Here is a 16,266-nt window from a genome sequence, read left to right as displayed (position 1 = left end):
TAGCCTGTTAATTTTTAACTTCTAAGTAGAACCCTGAAGCAACCTTACAAAATACTCAAATTTTGTTGCTAAACCAAAAATCATAATTTCAACGTCCAAACAGAATCATGAATCATAACAAAACTCATACAATCTGTATTTAAATCACTTTCAAAAGCAAAATGCTCAAACTAAATAACATATATTTCATCAAATCCAACAAACAAATCCATACTATGTAAATTAAAATAACTCCGTGAATCAAACAAACACATCATTATCTTGTAGTAAGTATAATCTCTCCCAAAAATCTTTTAATATATTAATATATACAATCTAACATGCTGAGATGTTAGTTCCTACTATATAAGAAATAAAGTCAGATTTCTATTAAAATATAATCAAATATAATTAAGTTAGAAATAATTGCAATTGATTAAATTTATATCTTTTTTTTTCAAGGCATACTTATTATATTTAATTTAAAATAAATAGTATAATATAGGCCGACCTGTAGGCTTATAGGTCAGACCTATTGAAAGTGAGCCTACGATTTTTTTATTAAACAAGCTTTTTCAAGGCTCAAGCCCGACCTATTTTACGAAATATATTAGGTCAAGTCTTGCCTGACGTAGGTCGAGTCGTAAGCCCCTATAGGTCGGTCCAGTCAAGTTTCACCCCTAGTTGTGAATCTTGTGATTATGTGTTACCGTAAGTACAGATATTGGAGTTCTTTCCTAGCACATTAATAGTAATAGCCCAATACCCCAACATAAGCCCAGGGTTTTCATTGGGCCATTTCCAAGAGTTGGGTCATTTAAATTGAATCCCCCACTGCAAGAAGGTTTCGAGAAATAAACCCTCTCAGCATCTCTCATAAATTCTTTAACTTACCTCTTATTTAAAAGTATAGAAAATTGTAGATCATGGAGAGAGTGGATAAAAAAAATAAACCTAAGTTCTTGGGACCACCATATTAATGTGATATGATAATAATATGATCCGGGACTACCATAGTTCTTCCACTAAAAGCTTGACACCTCGACTAAAAATTTCTTTTTTCTCTCTCCTCAACTTTTTCTCTCTTTCTATCACCTCAGTTCCATCAAACTTTTGTTGGTCTCGAATCACACTAACTTTGCTCGTGAACCTGACCATACTTTTCCCACCGATTAATGGTGTACCAAAAGCCAGAACGTGTCAGTTTCCAAGTCATTGAACAAGAACTTAAGACTTCATTAGCCAAAAATCAAAATATTTATGATGCCTTCATAGTTTCACTCTTTCAATTTAATAAAGCCTGAGGCTACAGTAATAAAGCATATCAAGCCACATTTGTAAAGGGAATATACAATAGTCATTCATTAATCATTGATCGATTTATTGAGCTTTCCATTTTCAATCTACTAACTCAAGTTCAAAACAATTGAGTTGAATCCCAAGCGCAATTTTTTAAATTTTATAATGGGAACTTTTTGTTAAGATTTACCATATCATGTGCTTCAGTAAATCTTAAGAACAGCCTCTCCAATTCTGGACTCAGTTGAAGAAATGGGCACGTACAAATTGTTTCTGTCAATTATATGCAGTTTGCGGTTCCACTAGCAGACACTTCATACAAAAGGTTTCTAAATTTTTCTTATAATTAACACCCCTTCTCTTCAAGTTATAGCATGTAATTGAATGAATATACATGTGCATTCGGTATAATCGGAGGTAGTGTTTCCATGTAAAGGTACAAACGTCTTAAATTCTCCTTTGCAATGGTAACCTTGTCAACCACATCATTGTTGCCAATAACTACCCATAAATCTCTAGGAGTGACCATCCTGAGGCTGCAACGGCAAAATGGGCATGATTTTGACCTCATGTACCTGAAAATTTCATATATTACCATTTTCAATGGCCATAAGTTTCACTTGCAAGTCATTATTATAATAAAGACAAGAAATTTTTCTAAAAGTGTGGCAATTGACAGTACCAATCATGGAAGCAGCTAATGCACAACGTATGAACACAATTAGGCAGAACCATCTTCATGCTGTTTTCCATGCATATGCCACATTCCTCTTCTCCCTCTAGATCTTTATCAATAAGCTTTTCAAGCCTCTTTCTGCTCACAACATCTGCACAGCTACTTCTTTGATCATTGTTTTTAGCCACATTAAACTCGCCTTGAAGTAACCTCAATGAAGGGTATATTACAGCTGCAAGAACATGTCATCATCTAAATTCATTAAGAGTTGAAGAGATAAAGGCATCAAGAAAGTTAGATACATGTTAACATTGAAACATACCATAGAATTCCTTTATTGTGGCTTTCCTTTCTTTTGAGGAAATAGATGGCATTCCATCAACATATACCTGCACAAACAAAGTAAAGCTAATTCATTTGCATCTCCACGGTAAAAAGGTGGACAAAAGAGTGAAAGAATTCTAAGGGACAATGGCCAAAGTGTTACTGTTCGCAAAAAAAAACACCAAAATATCACGTGGCATATTTCGCTACACTGTGTAGCGAAATACGTGTGCAAATATTTCGCTACACGGTGTAGCGAAATATACCACGTCAGAACCAAAAATGCCACGTGTCAAACAGGGAGAATTTCGCTACACTGACACGTGACATTTTTGGTTCTGTGCATTCTGACGCGGCATATTTCGCTACATGCCACGTGACATTTTGGCAAAACTTACTGTTAACGTAACATTTTGGTGTTTTTTTTTCCAACAGTAACACTTTGGCCACTGTTATGAATTCTAAGACTTATTAAGGAGGAAAGCAAAAAAGAGAGAAGAAATTAACCAGAAAAGATGAGTGATAATATTGACTAACATTGAAAATAAGTATGTGGAGTAAGCCCAAATACGTGGGCAAAGTATCTGTACAACTAAAATCCAACCATTCGATCAAGTGCAAGAAAAGATGAGCAAAAGGGCTGTAAGATAATTTCATCTGAAAATAGTCCCCACCATAATCTCGAGGAAGTGCTGATGACCTGAATTTTTTTAAATAACAACATTAGCATAAGCAGACAACTCAAGCATAAAATTTCATGATAGCTTAGTAGTATTAGTAGCATTTTCACTTTCACAACATAAACAAAATTGACCAAACTATAGGAAAATTGTGACATATGGAGATGACTTCTCTTTGTAGGTAATTCTGCTATATGATCAAAATATGTAACTCAGAATAGAGATAATTTATGGGAATGGGAGACTATTCTACCTTAAAAAATTGGAATTGATACATTTGTAATTATAAGTTATAGGGTTTTACTTTTATCCTTTAACATAACACAACAAACTTTCCTACTCTCACAACATTTTGTGGGGCCCACACTTTTTAAAACAAAAAAATAAATAAAAAATTAAGGCACGCAAAACGAATCTCTATAACATTGCACAGTTATATCCCTTAAAAAAATAAAATAATGAAAAAATAAGGAACTTACAGGGTATTAGCATGTTGGATATCAGCTTCGAGAGCCTTGATAGAATCACTATAAGAAGAATTATTGGGCTGCTTTTGCCACATTATAAGTCTGAAACAAGAAAAAAGGTAGAAAGTATGATAGAAAAGAAAATAAAAAGAAAAGAAAAGTCTGATGAGCTTTTTTGCAAGGAACCAGTATGGTTTGTTCTATGAAATTGAATGGGAAATTTTGAAGCATGAGATTAGAAGGAATGAAGAAAGGAAGGATATAAAAGCAGAGAAAGAAGGTTGCTTAATTTTGAAAGTTCTCACACTGTAAGGAAAGAAAAGGATGCCTTATCTCACATAACTTACTTTTCCTTCCTTCATTAATTTGGTGGTCAACTGCAATGCTGTGCTGGGTGTTAATTTTACCGTTTGTTTGTGTCAAAGTCTCTTAATATAAATGTTCCACCGTCCCCTACAATAGTTGTTGAGTTGCACCTACTTTTCTTTACTTTTTCATTTCTCATATTTCTCTTATAATTCTAAGCCTCGAGTTATTTGTAAATGGATAAGTGACAATTATATAATTAGTACTATTAGCTTATTATTTTATGGTTTTGGATTATGATATTTATTCTGAATTATCATTTCGCATAAAGATGTTATTAGCAAAGAAACTGCATGTGTGATGCTAAACTTCTCAGCGTTTTTCTACACTATTGTCATCCTTTGCTAATTACCGCAAAATCCAAAAACTACTTTTTTTTCCACTTAAAATATTACCTACTAAAAAAATATAATAATTGATAGACGCAAAAATTTGTAAGAAAAAATTTATAGATTTAATTTTTATTAATTGAAATTATAAAACTTTGTATACACTATCATCTAATTAGCTAATTATGTATTGATACTGTTTCAGTCAATTCTTTTTAACAATGTGATAGTGGTAGACATAATTGATTAATCGTGTAAAAATTATCCTAAAATTAAATTCTTAAAAATTGTGAATATTTATAATGCAGACTTTTGTGGATAATTTCACAGTGCATTTAATCATTTTTCGTTAAACACCAAGCAAGGCTTCTAGAGCCTAGCAAGTCCAATAAATGTACATCACATCAGTCCAGTTATAGGTTCGGTCCATTGTGACGGCAAAGGCCCAAAACGTTACAAAGAAGCTAAATAAAGGGCCTAACGAGGAAGGTGTTATGTTAAATGATGGGACTGTGATTGTTATGTTGTAAGCGTGTGGAATAAATATTAGATACACTCGTATAAAACCGCAAACAGCAACTCGGCGGGTCAACTCACTTCACTAGCTAAATGGGATAGGGCGGATTGAGTTTTTTAACCCATCTCAAAAGTGGGACAGGACGGGATGAGCTCATTTTTTGACGGGTTGATAGTAGGTATAGGTGGAGCGAGGTAAGTCAGTGTAAAATAAGCTCGGACTGACGGACCAACTCGCCAAACGGAACGACGCTGACAGAGTTTTTCAGTCCAATTTTAAAAGTGGGGCGGAGTGGACTGGCTCATTTTTTGGCAGGTTAATGGTAGGATGATTTTGCCACCTCTACTCATACACCATATTCATTGGTTTTTTTTTTTTTTCACCTTTTACATATAATAAACCAGGTTATGTGATTCTGAAATTTGTTCTTTCATTTGCCTTAATGTCACTATTTATTTGTGAAAATATATCTACTGGTGCATGGTAATAACATCTAGATTCTAGATCAAATCATATGACTTACTTTCAACACTTACAATGCTGCTTCTTAATGAACTGATTGCTAAGTATACTTTCATTTTCCAATAAATATTGTATAGCATTTCGCTTGTTGTCTTCTGGAAATGTCAAGAAGAACAAAGGTAAAGGTTATCCCTGTGCTTCAGTCTTCTTTGGGAAAGGGGTGAATTGAAGTAACAAATATACCCTCAAAGAATGTTCATATGGCCTTATTAATAATTACACATTTAAAAGCAATTTTTGCCAACAAATTTAACAACATTATATTTACCAGAATCATTGTTTAAATAAAGTTTTAAAATATAACACTAAATAAAGTCACATCTCAAAGATATTAAATTTAAAAAATTAATTTAAAAAAAAAAAATCAAAGTGCGTAAGATGAAACTGTCAACCATGATAAGATGAAAGGGGTGCAGATTTTTAACTATACTGGCTTCAGACTAATTATATAGTCGATTTAAAGAGTTGAAATCAATAAACCAACTCACCTTAAAAAAATAATGAAAAATCGATATATGAAAAAAAAACACTAATGTTGCAAACTAAATAGATGTAAGTGTAATAATTTGCGCCAATACTTGGAAAATAACTATAATTATCCCTAAGAAATTTGAAATTTAAAAAAGAAATTTGTCAGTCCATTCCATTTACAGGTCCAGCCCTTGGTTAAGGCAAATGCCCAAAATTTCACAAAGTTATTGTCATATAGATACAAATACAACTATACAAGTGTAGGGCCTAAAGAAGGAGGTGCTACTAAGTTTGATATCGTGCCTGATAGTGATTGTTATGCCTTAAAAACGTGTGGGGTCCCCTCCAGTTGGAGCCAAACGACAATTCAGATATACTAGATATACCCTTTTTTTCTATAAAAAAAAATTAATAGCTAAATAAACGCTAAGATTACAAAATAAAATAAAACTTTTCTCATCAAAATAAACTTTCTGTTTGCCTACTTAACTGAATAGCGTAAGCATCTGTTTTAATTGTTGGATTTATTTTTCTATTTATTTTGTTTTGAATTTTGATGCCTAAGTTGGAACTTGATACTTGCAAAAAAATGTCCTATGGCGGAAAACAGGAGGAACCAGAGTTGCTATTGTAGACACACTGAATATGTGCATATTGGACCACCGAATTGATTGCATCGAGATTAAAGAGGGGACCGCACTTTATTTGTTTACTTTTTCAAACTTCAAAAAGCAGAAAGACAACATGGTCCAAAGGCACTGTTGATAAGATTAATAATCATGCACCTATTTCCCTGCTTTTAGCATAGTTAAGGTTGTGTCTATTATGTAATTTGTAACATTATATAGTATTTATATGAGTAAAATCATATTTAAAGTTGTTATATGTGCAGCAATGATAGGTGTATGGTTATAATTTTTCACATTTAATGTTTGTGTATGGTTATGATTCTCCATATTAAATACTTTAACCTATATATATGGAAAATTCATCACTACTACATGTAAAACGGCCGCAGAAAAATCGAACCATTTATATATCATCCATCAACTTATGTCAATAAATTAAAAGTGGGGTTTCAAATTCACTATTAAACTATTGGAAAAAGAAGTATACAAACTTGTGTTCTTTTAAGCGATTTACAGAAAGTTGGATCGGTAAGACTTTATGTAAATTTGAAAAGTTACTTTTTTTTTCTCTCCTCAGTCACATCACTGATGTGTAAAGTAAAAAAAAAAAACTTTTCAAATTTATACAAAATCTTATTAATTAAACTTTGTGTAAGTCACTAAAACGACACAAGTTCTTTCTTACCATCCAATGAACCCTTAAACTATTGTGAATTCTTAATAACAAAGAAAAGAGACCAAATCCATGGATCTGATAATAATGTTGGAGTGCATGGCAAGATGATTGATACAACATGACATATGTTTGTTCATGTTGTCGTATAGCCCCAATAGAGTTCATTGTACCCAAGTAGTCTTGTTTTTTTGGGAGCTTCTTAGAGTGAAAACAAGTGAGTGGGCCTAAAATATTGAGCTTGTGCCTTGTGTGTCACTTTCGTAAAGAGAAAAAAAGGAGAACATGAACTCTTATTTTCTTAAAGAAAAAGAAGATTCCTACATCAGATAAAGTTACAAACGTGAATGAACAATCAACAAACTTATCAATCGATAAAGTTAAAGCTAAGTGGGAGAAAGCTGGTTGAGATGCTGAACTCAAACAAGCAGTTAATGTCAACAATCACACAAAATTCTTGATGCAAATTATTAGTTTTCTTTCCTAACTCCAATGGGTTTATTTTCTCTCTTTCTGGTTACACTTTCTCTTCTAACATCATATGCTGTTTGCCAACTTCAAGGTATGTTTCTTTAGTAGACAACAACTTAGGATGTTAGTTTTGAATTCATTTTCAGTTCAAGCAACCATGCATGCCAAAACTTTAACTCATTTTCAATTAAAAACACATAATTTCTAAGTAGAATATGTTTATTCTGTGGAAACCATGTCATTTTTATGATAGAAGGAAGAAAACAGAACCATGATGGGGCTCTAAATCTGTGAGATAATTGACTTGGGATGCAGAATTTATCAGTATTGACTGTGGAGGCACAAGCAACTACACAGATACAAGCACAGGGCTTTCATGGATTTCAGATTCTGAGATCATGAACCATGGCATGCAAGTGGAAATCCAAAATCCCAATGGAAACAAGGTTCAGTACAAGAGACGCAGAGACTTTCCTATAGATAGCAGGAAATACTGTTATACACTTAGCACTGAGGAGAGAAGAAGGTATCTGGTAAGAGCAACGTTTCAGTATGGAAGCTTGGAAAATGGAGACACATACCCTCAGTTTCAGCTCTACTTGGATGCAACAAAATGGGCTACTGTGTCAATATATGATGCTTCAAGAATATATGTAAAGGAAATGATCTTCAGGGCACCCTCTAACTCAATTGATGTTTGCATGTGCTGTGCTACAACTGGTTCTCCCTTCATATCTACCCTTGAGCTTAGACCCTTGAATCTTTCTATGTATGCCACTGATTTTGAGGATGATTTCTTCTTGAAAGTGGCTGCAAGAATTAACTTTGGTGCTCCAAGCGAGGATGCTGTAAGGTCTGGTAGCTCCACCTCATAGTGTTTTCTTTTCTACATCTGCTGTAGTTTTTGGTTTTCAAACATTTCACTGAGAGAACAAAAAACCAACAGAACCTAGATTTAAAATTTTGCAGCATGGCTGAAAATCCAAATATTGGGTGCTATCAGCTTGATTTATTTATTGATTTGTTGACAAATATTTATCAGGTATCCAGATGACCCATATGATAGAATTTGGGATTCTGATCTTATTAAAAGACAAAATTATCTTGTTGGGGTAGCCTCAGGCACAGAGAGAATTAACACAACAAAGAACATAGACATAGAGACAAGAGAACATCCACCTGTTAAAGTGATGCAAACTGCAGTTGTTGGCACAAAAGGAGAACTTAGTTACAGATTAAACCTGGAAGACTTCCCTGCCTATGCTAGAGCTTACGCGTATTTCGCGGAGATTCAAGATCTGGGTAAGAATGAGACTAGAAAATTCAAATTGGAGCAACCTTATATAGCTGACTATAGCAATGCAGTGGTGAACATAGCTGAGAATGCTAATGGGAGTTACACTCTTTATGAACCAAGTTACATGAATGTGAGTCTGGATTTTGTTCTTTCATTCAACTTTGTTAAGACCCGGGATTCTACTAGAGGACCTCTTCTAAATGCAATGGAAATAAGCAAATACTTACAAATTGCTTCAAAGACCGACAGGCAAGATTGTAAGTTCTTAATGTCAGTATATATTTGAGAAAATAGATCTTTTGGTGCAGGTATTACATAGCTAATATGGATATGTAATTACAACAAAGGTCAAATCATTTGAGTAACTTTCAACAATTTCATTGCTCTATCAATTGAACATATTGCTAACCATACTTTTCTTTTACAGCAAATGTTGTAAATGCATTTAGCTCCTTGTCTTCTGAAAGTGTGCTGAAGAACGAAGGCGATCCTTGTGTTCCAACACCCTGGGAGTGGGTAAATTGTAGTACCACTACCCCTCCTAGAATTACAAAGATGTAAAGTCTCCATACCTTTCATGCCAACTTCTAGTCTAGTGAATTGCCATCTCTGACAGCAGATTTAAACACATTTTATGTTGAATTCAAAAAGTTAATGAGAGTTACTGGTATAATTATAGTTGGAGAACAAATTAGGCAGAAGCATGATGGAAAATTATCATCAAACATTTCTAATCTTCACCTAAAATTTTGCCATGGTGAATTGTTGAGATATATAAAACCATTAAAAAGCCCTCACCCATCAGCTTAAGCTTTTGGGTTGAATTGGTTCTTTAGATGGTATCATAGCCTCGGTGTACCGGGTTCGATCTTTACCGGCACTGCCCCCCACTTTCTTTATAGTGGAATTTCTTTCTTCGTACAGGTAGGTGGGCCTGTGCATCGTCCACCCTTCAACCCTAGTGGGCTCTCGTGTGAGGGGGCGTGTTGAGATATATAAAACCATTAAAAAGTCCTCACCCACCAGCTTAAGCTTTTGGGTTGAATTAGTTCTTTACATGAATTTTTACCGGAAGTTCAAGTAGTACAAATTTTTACTAATGGTAATAACTTTGTATTAGAAACCTGTCAAGAAGGAATGTGAAGGGTGAAATCCCACGTGAGCTCAACAACATGGAAGCATTGACAGAGTTGTAAGTAAATCATCCTTCAGAATAAGAATGCTTATTATTATTATTATTCTTTTCATGTGGTTTCTTTTGTAATTCTTTTGTGTTTTCTTAGGTGGTTAGATGGCAACTTGCTTACTGGACAACTACCTGATATGAGTAATCTTATCAATCTAAAGATTGTGTAAGTTCTGTAGTTTCACACATACCCTTTTTTCTGAGGGGTTGAGGTTGAATCAATATTTTGAAAAACATCCTTCTTTCTAAGCTCCTTTTTTTTCTTATTTTCGTTTTTTCAACTAATGACATGCAGCCATCTAGAGAACAACAAATTGACTGGTCCACTACCATCTTACTTGGGTAGTTTGCCAAGTTTACAAGCACTGTAAGTAGCACTTAATCATCAATGTTTATCATCTCTACTTTCAGAACAACTTGAAGCATTTTCCTAGTTAGCCCTGAATTCCTTCAACTGAACATAATTGTTACCCCTCAGATATTCATTAATCATGCAGCATCTGTGCATCTATGACAGGTTCATACAGAATAACTCATTTAATGGGGAAATACCAGCAGGGTTAGTATCTGGAAAAATCATTTTCAAGTAAGTATGCTCAGTAACAGCATAATTTTTCTTGTATTAAGTCATTTTAAGTGCAGATGCTAAACATTCATTGAATTTACATTAAAAATAACTTCAGTATGAATATAATAGGACGAGGATCTTTTCTACATAGTTTAGTACCCAGATTGAAGTAACAGACATTCATTTTCTCTTCCAGCTATGATGATAATCCTGGACTACATAAAGGGAACAAGAAGCATTTTCACTTGATGCTTGGAATTTCTATTGGAGTACTAGGGATTCTATTCATATTGTTCTTAACAAGTTTGGTGCTATTGCATAATCTGCGGAGAAAGACATCTCAACAGAAACGTGATGAAAAAGGTTAATCAACAAAGTCAAATCTAATACTTTTTAACTTGACAAATATCAAGTTCTACCATCAAAGTATTCTTGTGCCTTGTCAGGTATTTCTGGACGCAGTAGCACTAAACCTCTAACTGGATACTCATCTGCTCGGGGTGGGAATTTAATGGATGAAGGTATTGCTTATTATATGCCGCTTTCAGAGTTGAAAGAAGCTACTAATAATTTTTCAAAGAAAATTGGCAGAGGAAGCTTTGGATCAGTCTACTATGGGAAAATGAGAGATGGAAAAGAGGTGGCAGTTAAGATTATGACTGATCCATCAAGCCATGGGAACCAGCAATTTGTGAATGAGGTAGCATTTCCATATTTGAATCCTGATTGAGATTTAGTTTTGTACAATCAATCTATCAGTGTCCTATCATAAATTTTCAGCTGCAGTTTAATTAAAAGCATTGCATTCCTTGAATTTCCTTAGCATTCTACGTATTCAAGATGCAAATATCACTGCTCTATCAGTTTAAGAAATTGAGACTATGAAACCTTCTTAATTCCAGCTCAGGTCTAACTGCAGAAGACCTACTTTCGAATATGAATTTCTTAATAGCTAAGAGGAACCAGAAGAATATGAGAAAATCTTGATTTTCAGCTCATTGATTGTAAAGTCACAAAAGCATTCTACATATTAGAGAAATCTAATATAATATCATTGATGGACCTTCACTTAACAGTATACGTTTTTAGGTTGAACTGGTTGATTTACATGGTATTAGAGCCTTTGTGACTAAGTGGTCACAAGTTCGATCATTATCGCCCCTCATTCTATTAACAAATAATTAATATTACGGAATTTATTAATGTAGATAGAAAGGGCCTGTATATTGTCCACCCTTCAAGCCCAATAAGCTCTTGCGCGAGGGTATGTGTAAAAGAGATATTGTAAAGAACCACTTCAACCCAAAACCTTAAGGTGTTGGGTGAGGATATTTTTAATGGTTTATATTATACTCTAACGCGCGCCCTCACACGAGAGACCATCGGGCTTGAAGGGTGGATAATGCACAGACCCACCTACCTGTGCTAAGAAGATTCCACAAGAGAAAGTGGGGGCGGTAAGGATTGAACCCAAGACACGAGACTCTGATACCATGTAAATTATCAAGATAAAAGAGGTATTGATTGTATACCTGTGCTAGCAGATATAAAATAAAACCATTGATGGACCTTCACTTAACAACTTAATCTTTTAGGTTGAATTGGTTGTTTTGCACTACTTATTCAAGATGCAAATATGTCACTGCTCTAACAGCTTAAAAAATTGAGACTTTGAAACCTTCTCAATTCCAGCTAAGGTCTAACAGCAAAAGACATACGTTAGAACATGAATTTCTTAATAGCTAAGAGCAACTAGAAAAATATGAGAAAATATTAATTTTCAGCTCATTGATTGTAAAGTCACAAAATGCAGGTAGCTCTCCTATCAAGAATTCATCACAGAAACTTGGTTCCTCTGATTGGATATTGTGAAGAAGAAAATCAGCATATTCTGGTTTATGAGTATATGCACAATGGCACTTTACGGGATCACATTCATGGTCTAATTCCACACCCCTAGCATTCATCTATTTACCTAGTAGTAAGAATTCTAATCCTGATATAAACTCCAATGTTTTGACAGAATGCTCAAATCAGAAGCAATTAGACTGGTTAGCTCGACTTCGAATTGCAGAAGATTCAGCTAAAGGTTGATGATTAATGACTAACTTATTGGTCCACAAGTAATTTCAGAAATTCACTTCCAAGTTAACAGTTAAAGAGCAATTTTCAATTTCTGTAGGTCTTGAATACTTACACACAGGATGCAATCCTAGTATCATTCACCGAGATGTAAAGACAAGCAATATTCTCCTAGACATCAATATGAGAGCAAAAGTTTCAGATTTTGGACTCTCAAGACTAGCTGAAGAAGATTTAACTCATATATCAAGTGTTGCACGTGGAACTGTAGGCTACCTGGATCCTGAGTAAGCCATGGATCTCATGTGTCCATGATCAACAATATCTTTTTTGCCTGAACTTGTTGAGCTCAGTTTTTTTTTCCTCCCCCAAACAGGTACTATGCAAATCAGCAATTGACTGAAAAGAGTGATGTATACAGTTTTGGAGTTGTTCTACTAGAACTGATATCTGGAAGAAAACCTGTTTCATCAGAAGATTATGGTTCCGAAATGAATATTGTTCACTGGGTATGTTTGCTTTTGAACAATCCAAAGTTGAAAAGTTAGCATCGGTAAAGGTTGCCAAACCAGAAGCTGAAACAATATGAAGATATGTTGCTAGGAATATACTAAAAACCACTCCTCCTTAAACTCGATTAGCGAGTGTGGGGTGGAGGTAATTCTTGTATGCAGATAAAAAATCACTCCCCTTTAAACCCGACTAGCGAGTGTGGGTGGAAGAAATCCTTATACTCAGCCTTACTTTTGCATAATTGCATAAAAAACCACTCTCCGTTAAACTCGACTAGCGAGTGTGAGGTGGAAGAAATTCTTGTACACAACCTTACCCTTGCATAATTGCAAAGAGGCTGTTTCCTGAAAAGGGAACTCATGATCTTTCAGTCATGAAGGAACAGTTTTACCACTATTCCAGTTTGCTTCCTTTTTAAAATTTTGTTGCAGACTTTAATACCTATCCTACTTAATTTTTTTTTACATGTTTTGCAGGCAAGATCCTTAATTCGTAAAGGAGATGTAGTAAGCATAATGGATCCTTCCCTAGTTGGGAATGTCAAAACTGAGTCAATTTGGAGGGTAGCTGAAATTGCCATGCAATGTGTAGAACAACATGGTGCCTCAAGGCCAAGGATGCAAGAAGTCATTTTGGCTATACAAGATGCTTCTAAGATTGAAAAAGGGACAGATAGTGAGCCAACATTATCATCATCTTCATGTAGTTCAAAACCACAATCTTCACGGAAAACTTTACTTACAAGCTTTCTTGAAATTGAGAGCCCTGACTTGTCAAATGGTTGCCTCCCTTCAGCAAGATAATTTTTTTTTTTTTTGCTTTTTTCTTTATCTAATCATAGTACCTTATGTGGGTAGATTTTGTACATTACTTGTCATTATTTTCCTTCACCTTTTTGTCAATGGTTACACTATTAATATGTTTATACCACAGTGACACTCACTGACTAGTGACAAGATGCCTTCAAATCTTAGAACCTATGAAACTGTAATATTCTTCATCTGCATGTGGCTTGTTGCAAGAATTAACAAGTTATTTTTATTTAATTTGGTTATCTGTAAACTGGAAAGGAAAAGGAAAGTGCCTTCTGACAAAAGCCAATGAGAGAATTGAGAGGAAATTGGAAAAAATTGAAATTTTCATAATATAATAGAATGTTTATGATATAAGACATGTTATTAAAACCGGTCTGACCGACCGGTCAGACAAGAAACCGGATAATTAATAGATTTGGTTCAATCAATTAACTGGTTATGCAACAATCTGGTTAAGAAATGGTGAATAAATTATAAATCAAGTTCAATCGGTGCTAGCCACTAAGTCAGGTTATTTTTGTTGTTATATTATTTCTATTTATATATTTATTATATATCTATATATAAATTTAATTTAAACGGTTCAACTAATGATCTATTCACCCGGATCCCAATTGAGTTGATGACCACTTGGGTTTAATAAAATTATACAAGACTAATATACCTTTTACTAATCACTAACAAGTTACATGTCTCTCTAACTAATTACTAACTAATCTCGAAATAACCCAATACTGATATACATATACCTTTTACTAATCACTAAATAATTACATGTGTATCTAACTAATTACTAACTAATCTCTAAATAACCTAATGTGTGTTGTGTGCTGATACAGGGATAAGCATAGAAGTTTTAGTTTGTCGTTTAATATGACCAGAAAAATTTTCCTACACACATAATATTTTATGGAGCCAACACTTTTTAAAGCAAAAAATAAAATAAAATTATGGCACACAAAAAGAATCTCTATAACATTATACAATCATTTTTCCTACAACATAATTCTTATAAAACTCGTATAACCATATATACTTGTTCAAATATTTGGAAATCCCAATATTGCCTACCGAATGAGACTGAAGTAGGATATATAAATTGTGACAACAGAGCCAATGGAGTGGCATTCCCAAGTAAGTGTTGGTCCCTTGTTTTTACCCCCTCACTTTGGGCCGAAAATTAGCATGATGTGACTAGTGAGAATAAATTGATTACTAGAAAGTTGAAACAATGCCAATAATTCTCCTTCATCGCTGTCGCATTAATTGAGCATAATATAGCTATGGCTAGAACAATAATAGTTCAAACTAACAAAAGCGAAAGTTCATTTGAAAAAGTCATGAATATTATAATATGTAGTCATCTTTGTCATCTAGACGAGTCTAGAGTTTTAATAAGTGGATTTGACCTCATTTTGATTGAGTGTATATATATATATATATATATATATATATATATATATATATATATATATCACAGAAACCTAATTAGCGCACCTAAAAACATAATAATATAATGTAATAAGTAATGGCAGTCCATCTAGAATATTCAATAGCAGGTGATCTCATAATGTTTTCTATTGAGCATCAAACCCATGCGTGCTCAAAAAGAAAATGAGTGAGATACATATAAATCTTTTATGTGAAATGAAAAAGAAGAAGCTGATTTGAAGATTTATTTAACTTCAACTTGTTTGCAAAAGATCCTCATTGACCTTCGGAAGTATTAAATTGACTTTTATAGTTTTATTATAATTTGAATTTTCATCTAACGCAAAAGGAACTGGTCTTTATTTTCTCTTCACAACCAAACCAATAGTTTGAAGACCCTAAGTCAATGTTTTCTCATTTTCAGTTTGTGTATATTCTTTATTTAGAATTTTTTTTAATTTTTTCTATAGAGAAATAGATTGCATATCTCGTAAATAAATTTTATGGTTTCAATTTTCTTATTAGAAAATTTTCTTATATTATAAACATATCTTGTATGCAGTCCACATCTATTAAAAAATAGAAAAAAAAATATCACACAAAAATTGAAACATCACTAATAAAAGAAAATAATTCTTAGAACATAAAAAAATGTTTTCTCAAACTTTATGTATAGTATCAAAAATTGAAATCACTATAACAAGTTAACAACCCGTGACAATTTGTATTGTATAATACTAATTATATTTTAAATGATATAAAATTATGTTATTTTAATAGAGAGATAGACACAAAAAAATATTTTTTTATTTAAAATTTAAATTAAAAAATCATTCACTTTCTCTCGCATAATTTTCATTCTTTGTGTTTATCTCTCTCCTAAAATGACATAATTTATATCTCTTAAAAGACAAACATCAAATCCATATTTTATACTAGAAAAGATTATATTTAATACCTCTTTTTCTTAT

The 16,266-nt window shown here is 33.4% G+C and overlaps 2 protein-coding genes across 2 annotated transcripts; one reads left to right on the top strand and one right to left on the bottom strand.

Annotated features, from left to right (window-relative positions):
• Positions 1-1,501: 1,501 nt before the first annotated feature.
• On the bottom strand, positions 1,502-3,691 carry LOC133312836 (E3 ubiquitin-protein ligase AIRP2-like). Its single transcript, XM_061514116.1, has 5 exons — positions 3,438-3,691; positions 2,816-2,978; positions 2,277-2,343; positions 1,961-2,186; positions 1,502-1,853 (listed from the first exon to the last, which is right to left on the bottom strand). The coding sequence occupies exons 1-5, from the start codon at positions 3,518-3,520 to the stop codon at positions 1,646-1,648; spliced, it is 747 nt and encodes a 248-aa protein (XP_061370100.1). The 5' UTR covers positions 3,521-3,691; the 3' UTR covers positions 1,502-1,645.
• A 3,674-nt stretch (positions 3,692-7,365) lies between these two features.
• LOC133312694 (probable LRR receptor-like serine/threonine-protein kinase At1g67720) lies at positions 7,366-14,061 on the top strand. The gene is made up of 15 exons (XM_061513935.1): positions 7,366-7,494; positions 7,719-8,256; positions 8,446-8,957; positions 9,128-9,257; positions 9,821-9,892; positions 9,984-10,052; positions 10,182-10,253; positions 10,404-10,472; positions 10,651-10,817; positions 10,901-11,154; positions 12,268-12,394; positions 12,478-12,543; positions 12,637-12,823; positions 12,913-13,045; positions 13,526-14,061. Exons 1-15 carry the CDS (start codon positions 7,425-7,427, stop codon positions 13,850-13,852), a joined length of 2,793 nt encoding a protein of 930 aa, XP_061369919.1. The 5' UTR covers positions 7,366-7,424; the 3' UTR covers positions 13,853-14,061.
• Positions 14,062-16,266: the final 2,205 nt, after the last annotated feature.

The sequence above is a fragment of the Gastrolobium bilobum genome, unplaced genomic scaffold (assembly GCF_033153095.1).
Source record: "Gastrolobium bilobum isolate Gb01-03AN ecotype WA unplaced genomic scaffold, APGP_CSIRO_Gbil_v1 utg35897, whole genome shotgun sequence".
Classification (NCBI taxonomy): Eukaryota; Viridiplantae; Streptophyta; class Magnoliopsida; order Fabales; family Fabaceae; genus Gastrolobium; species Gastrolobium bilobum.
The sequence above is the reverse complement of the archived record's forward strand: the minus strand, read 5'-3'. Positions and strand labels throughout refer to the sequence as shown.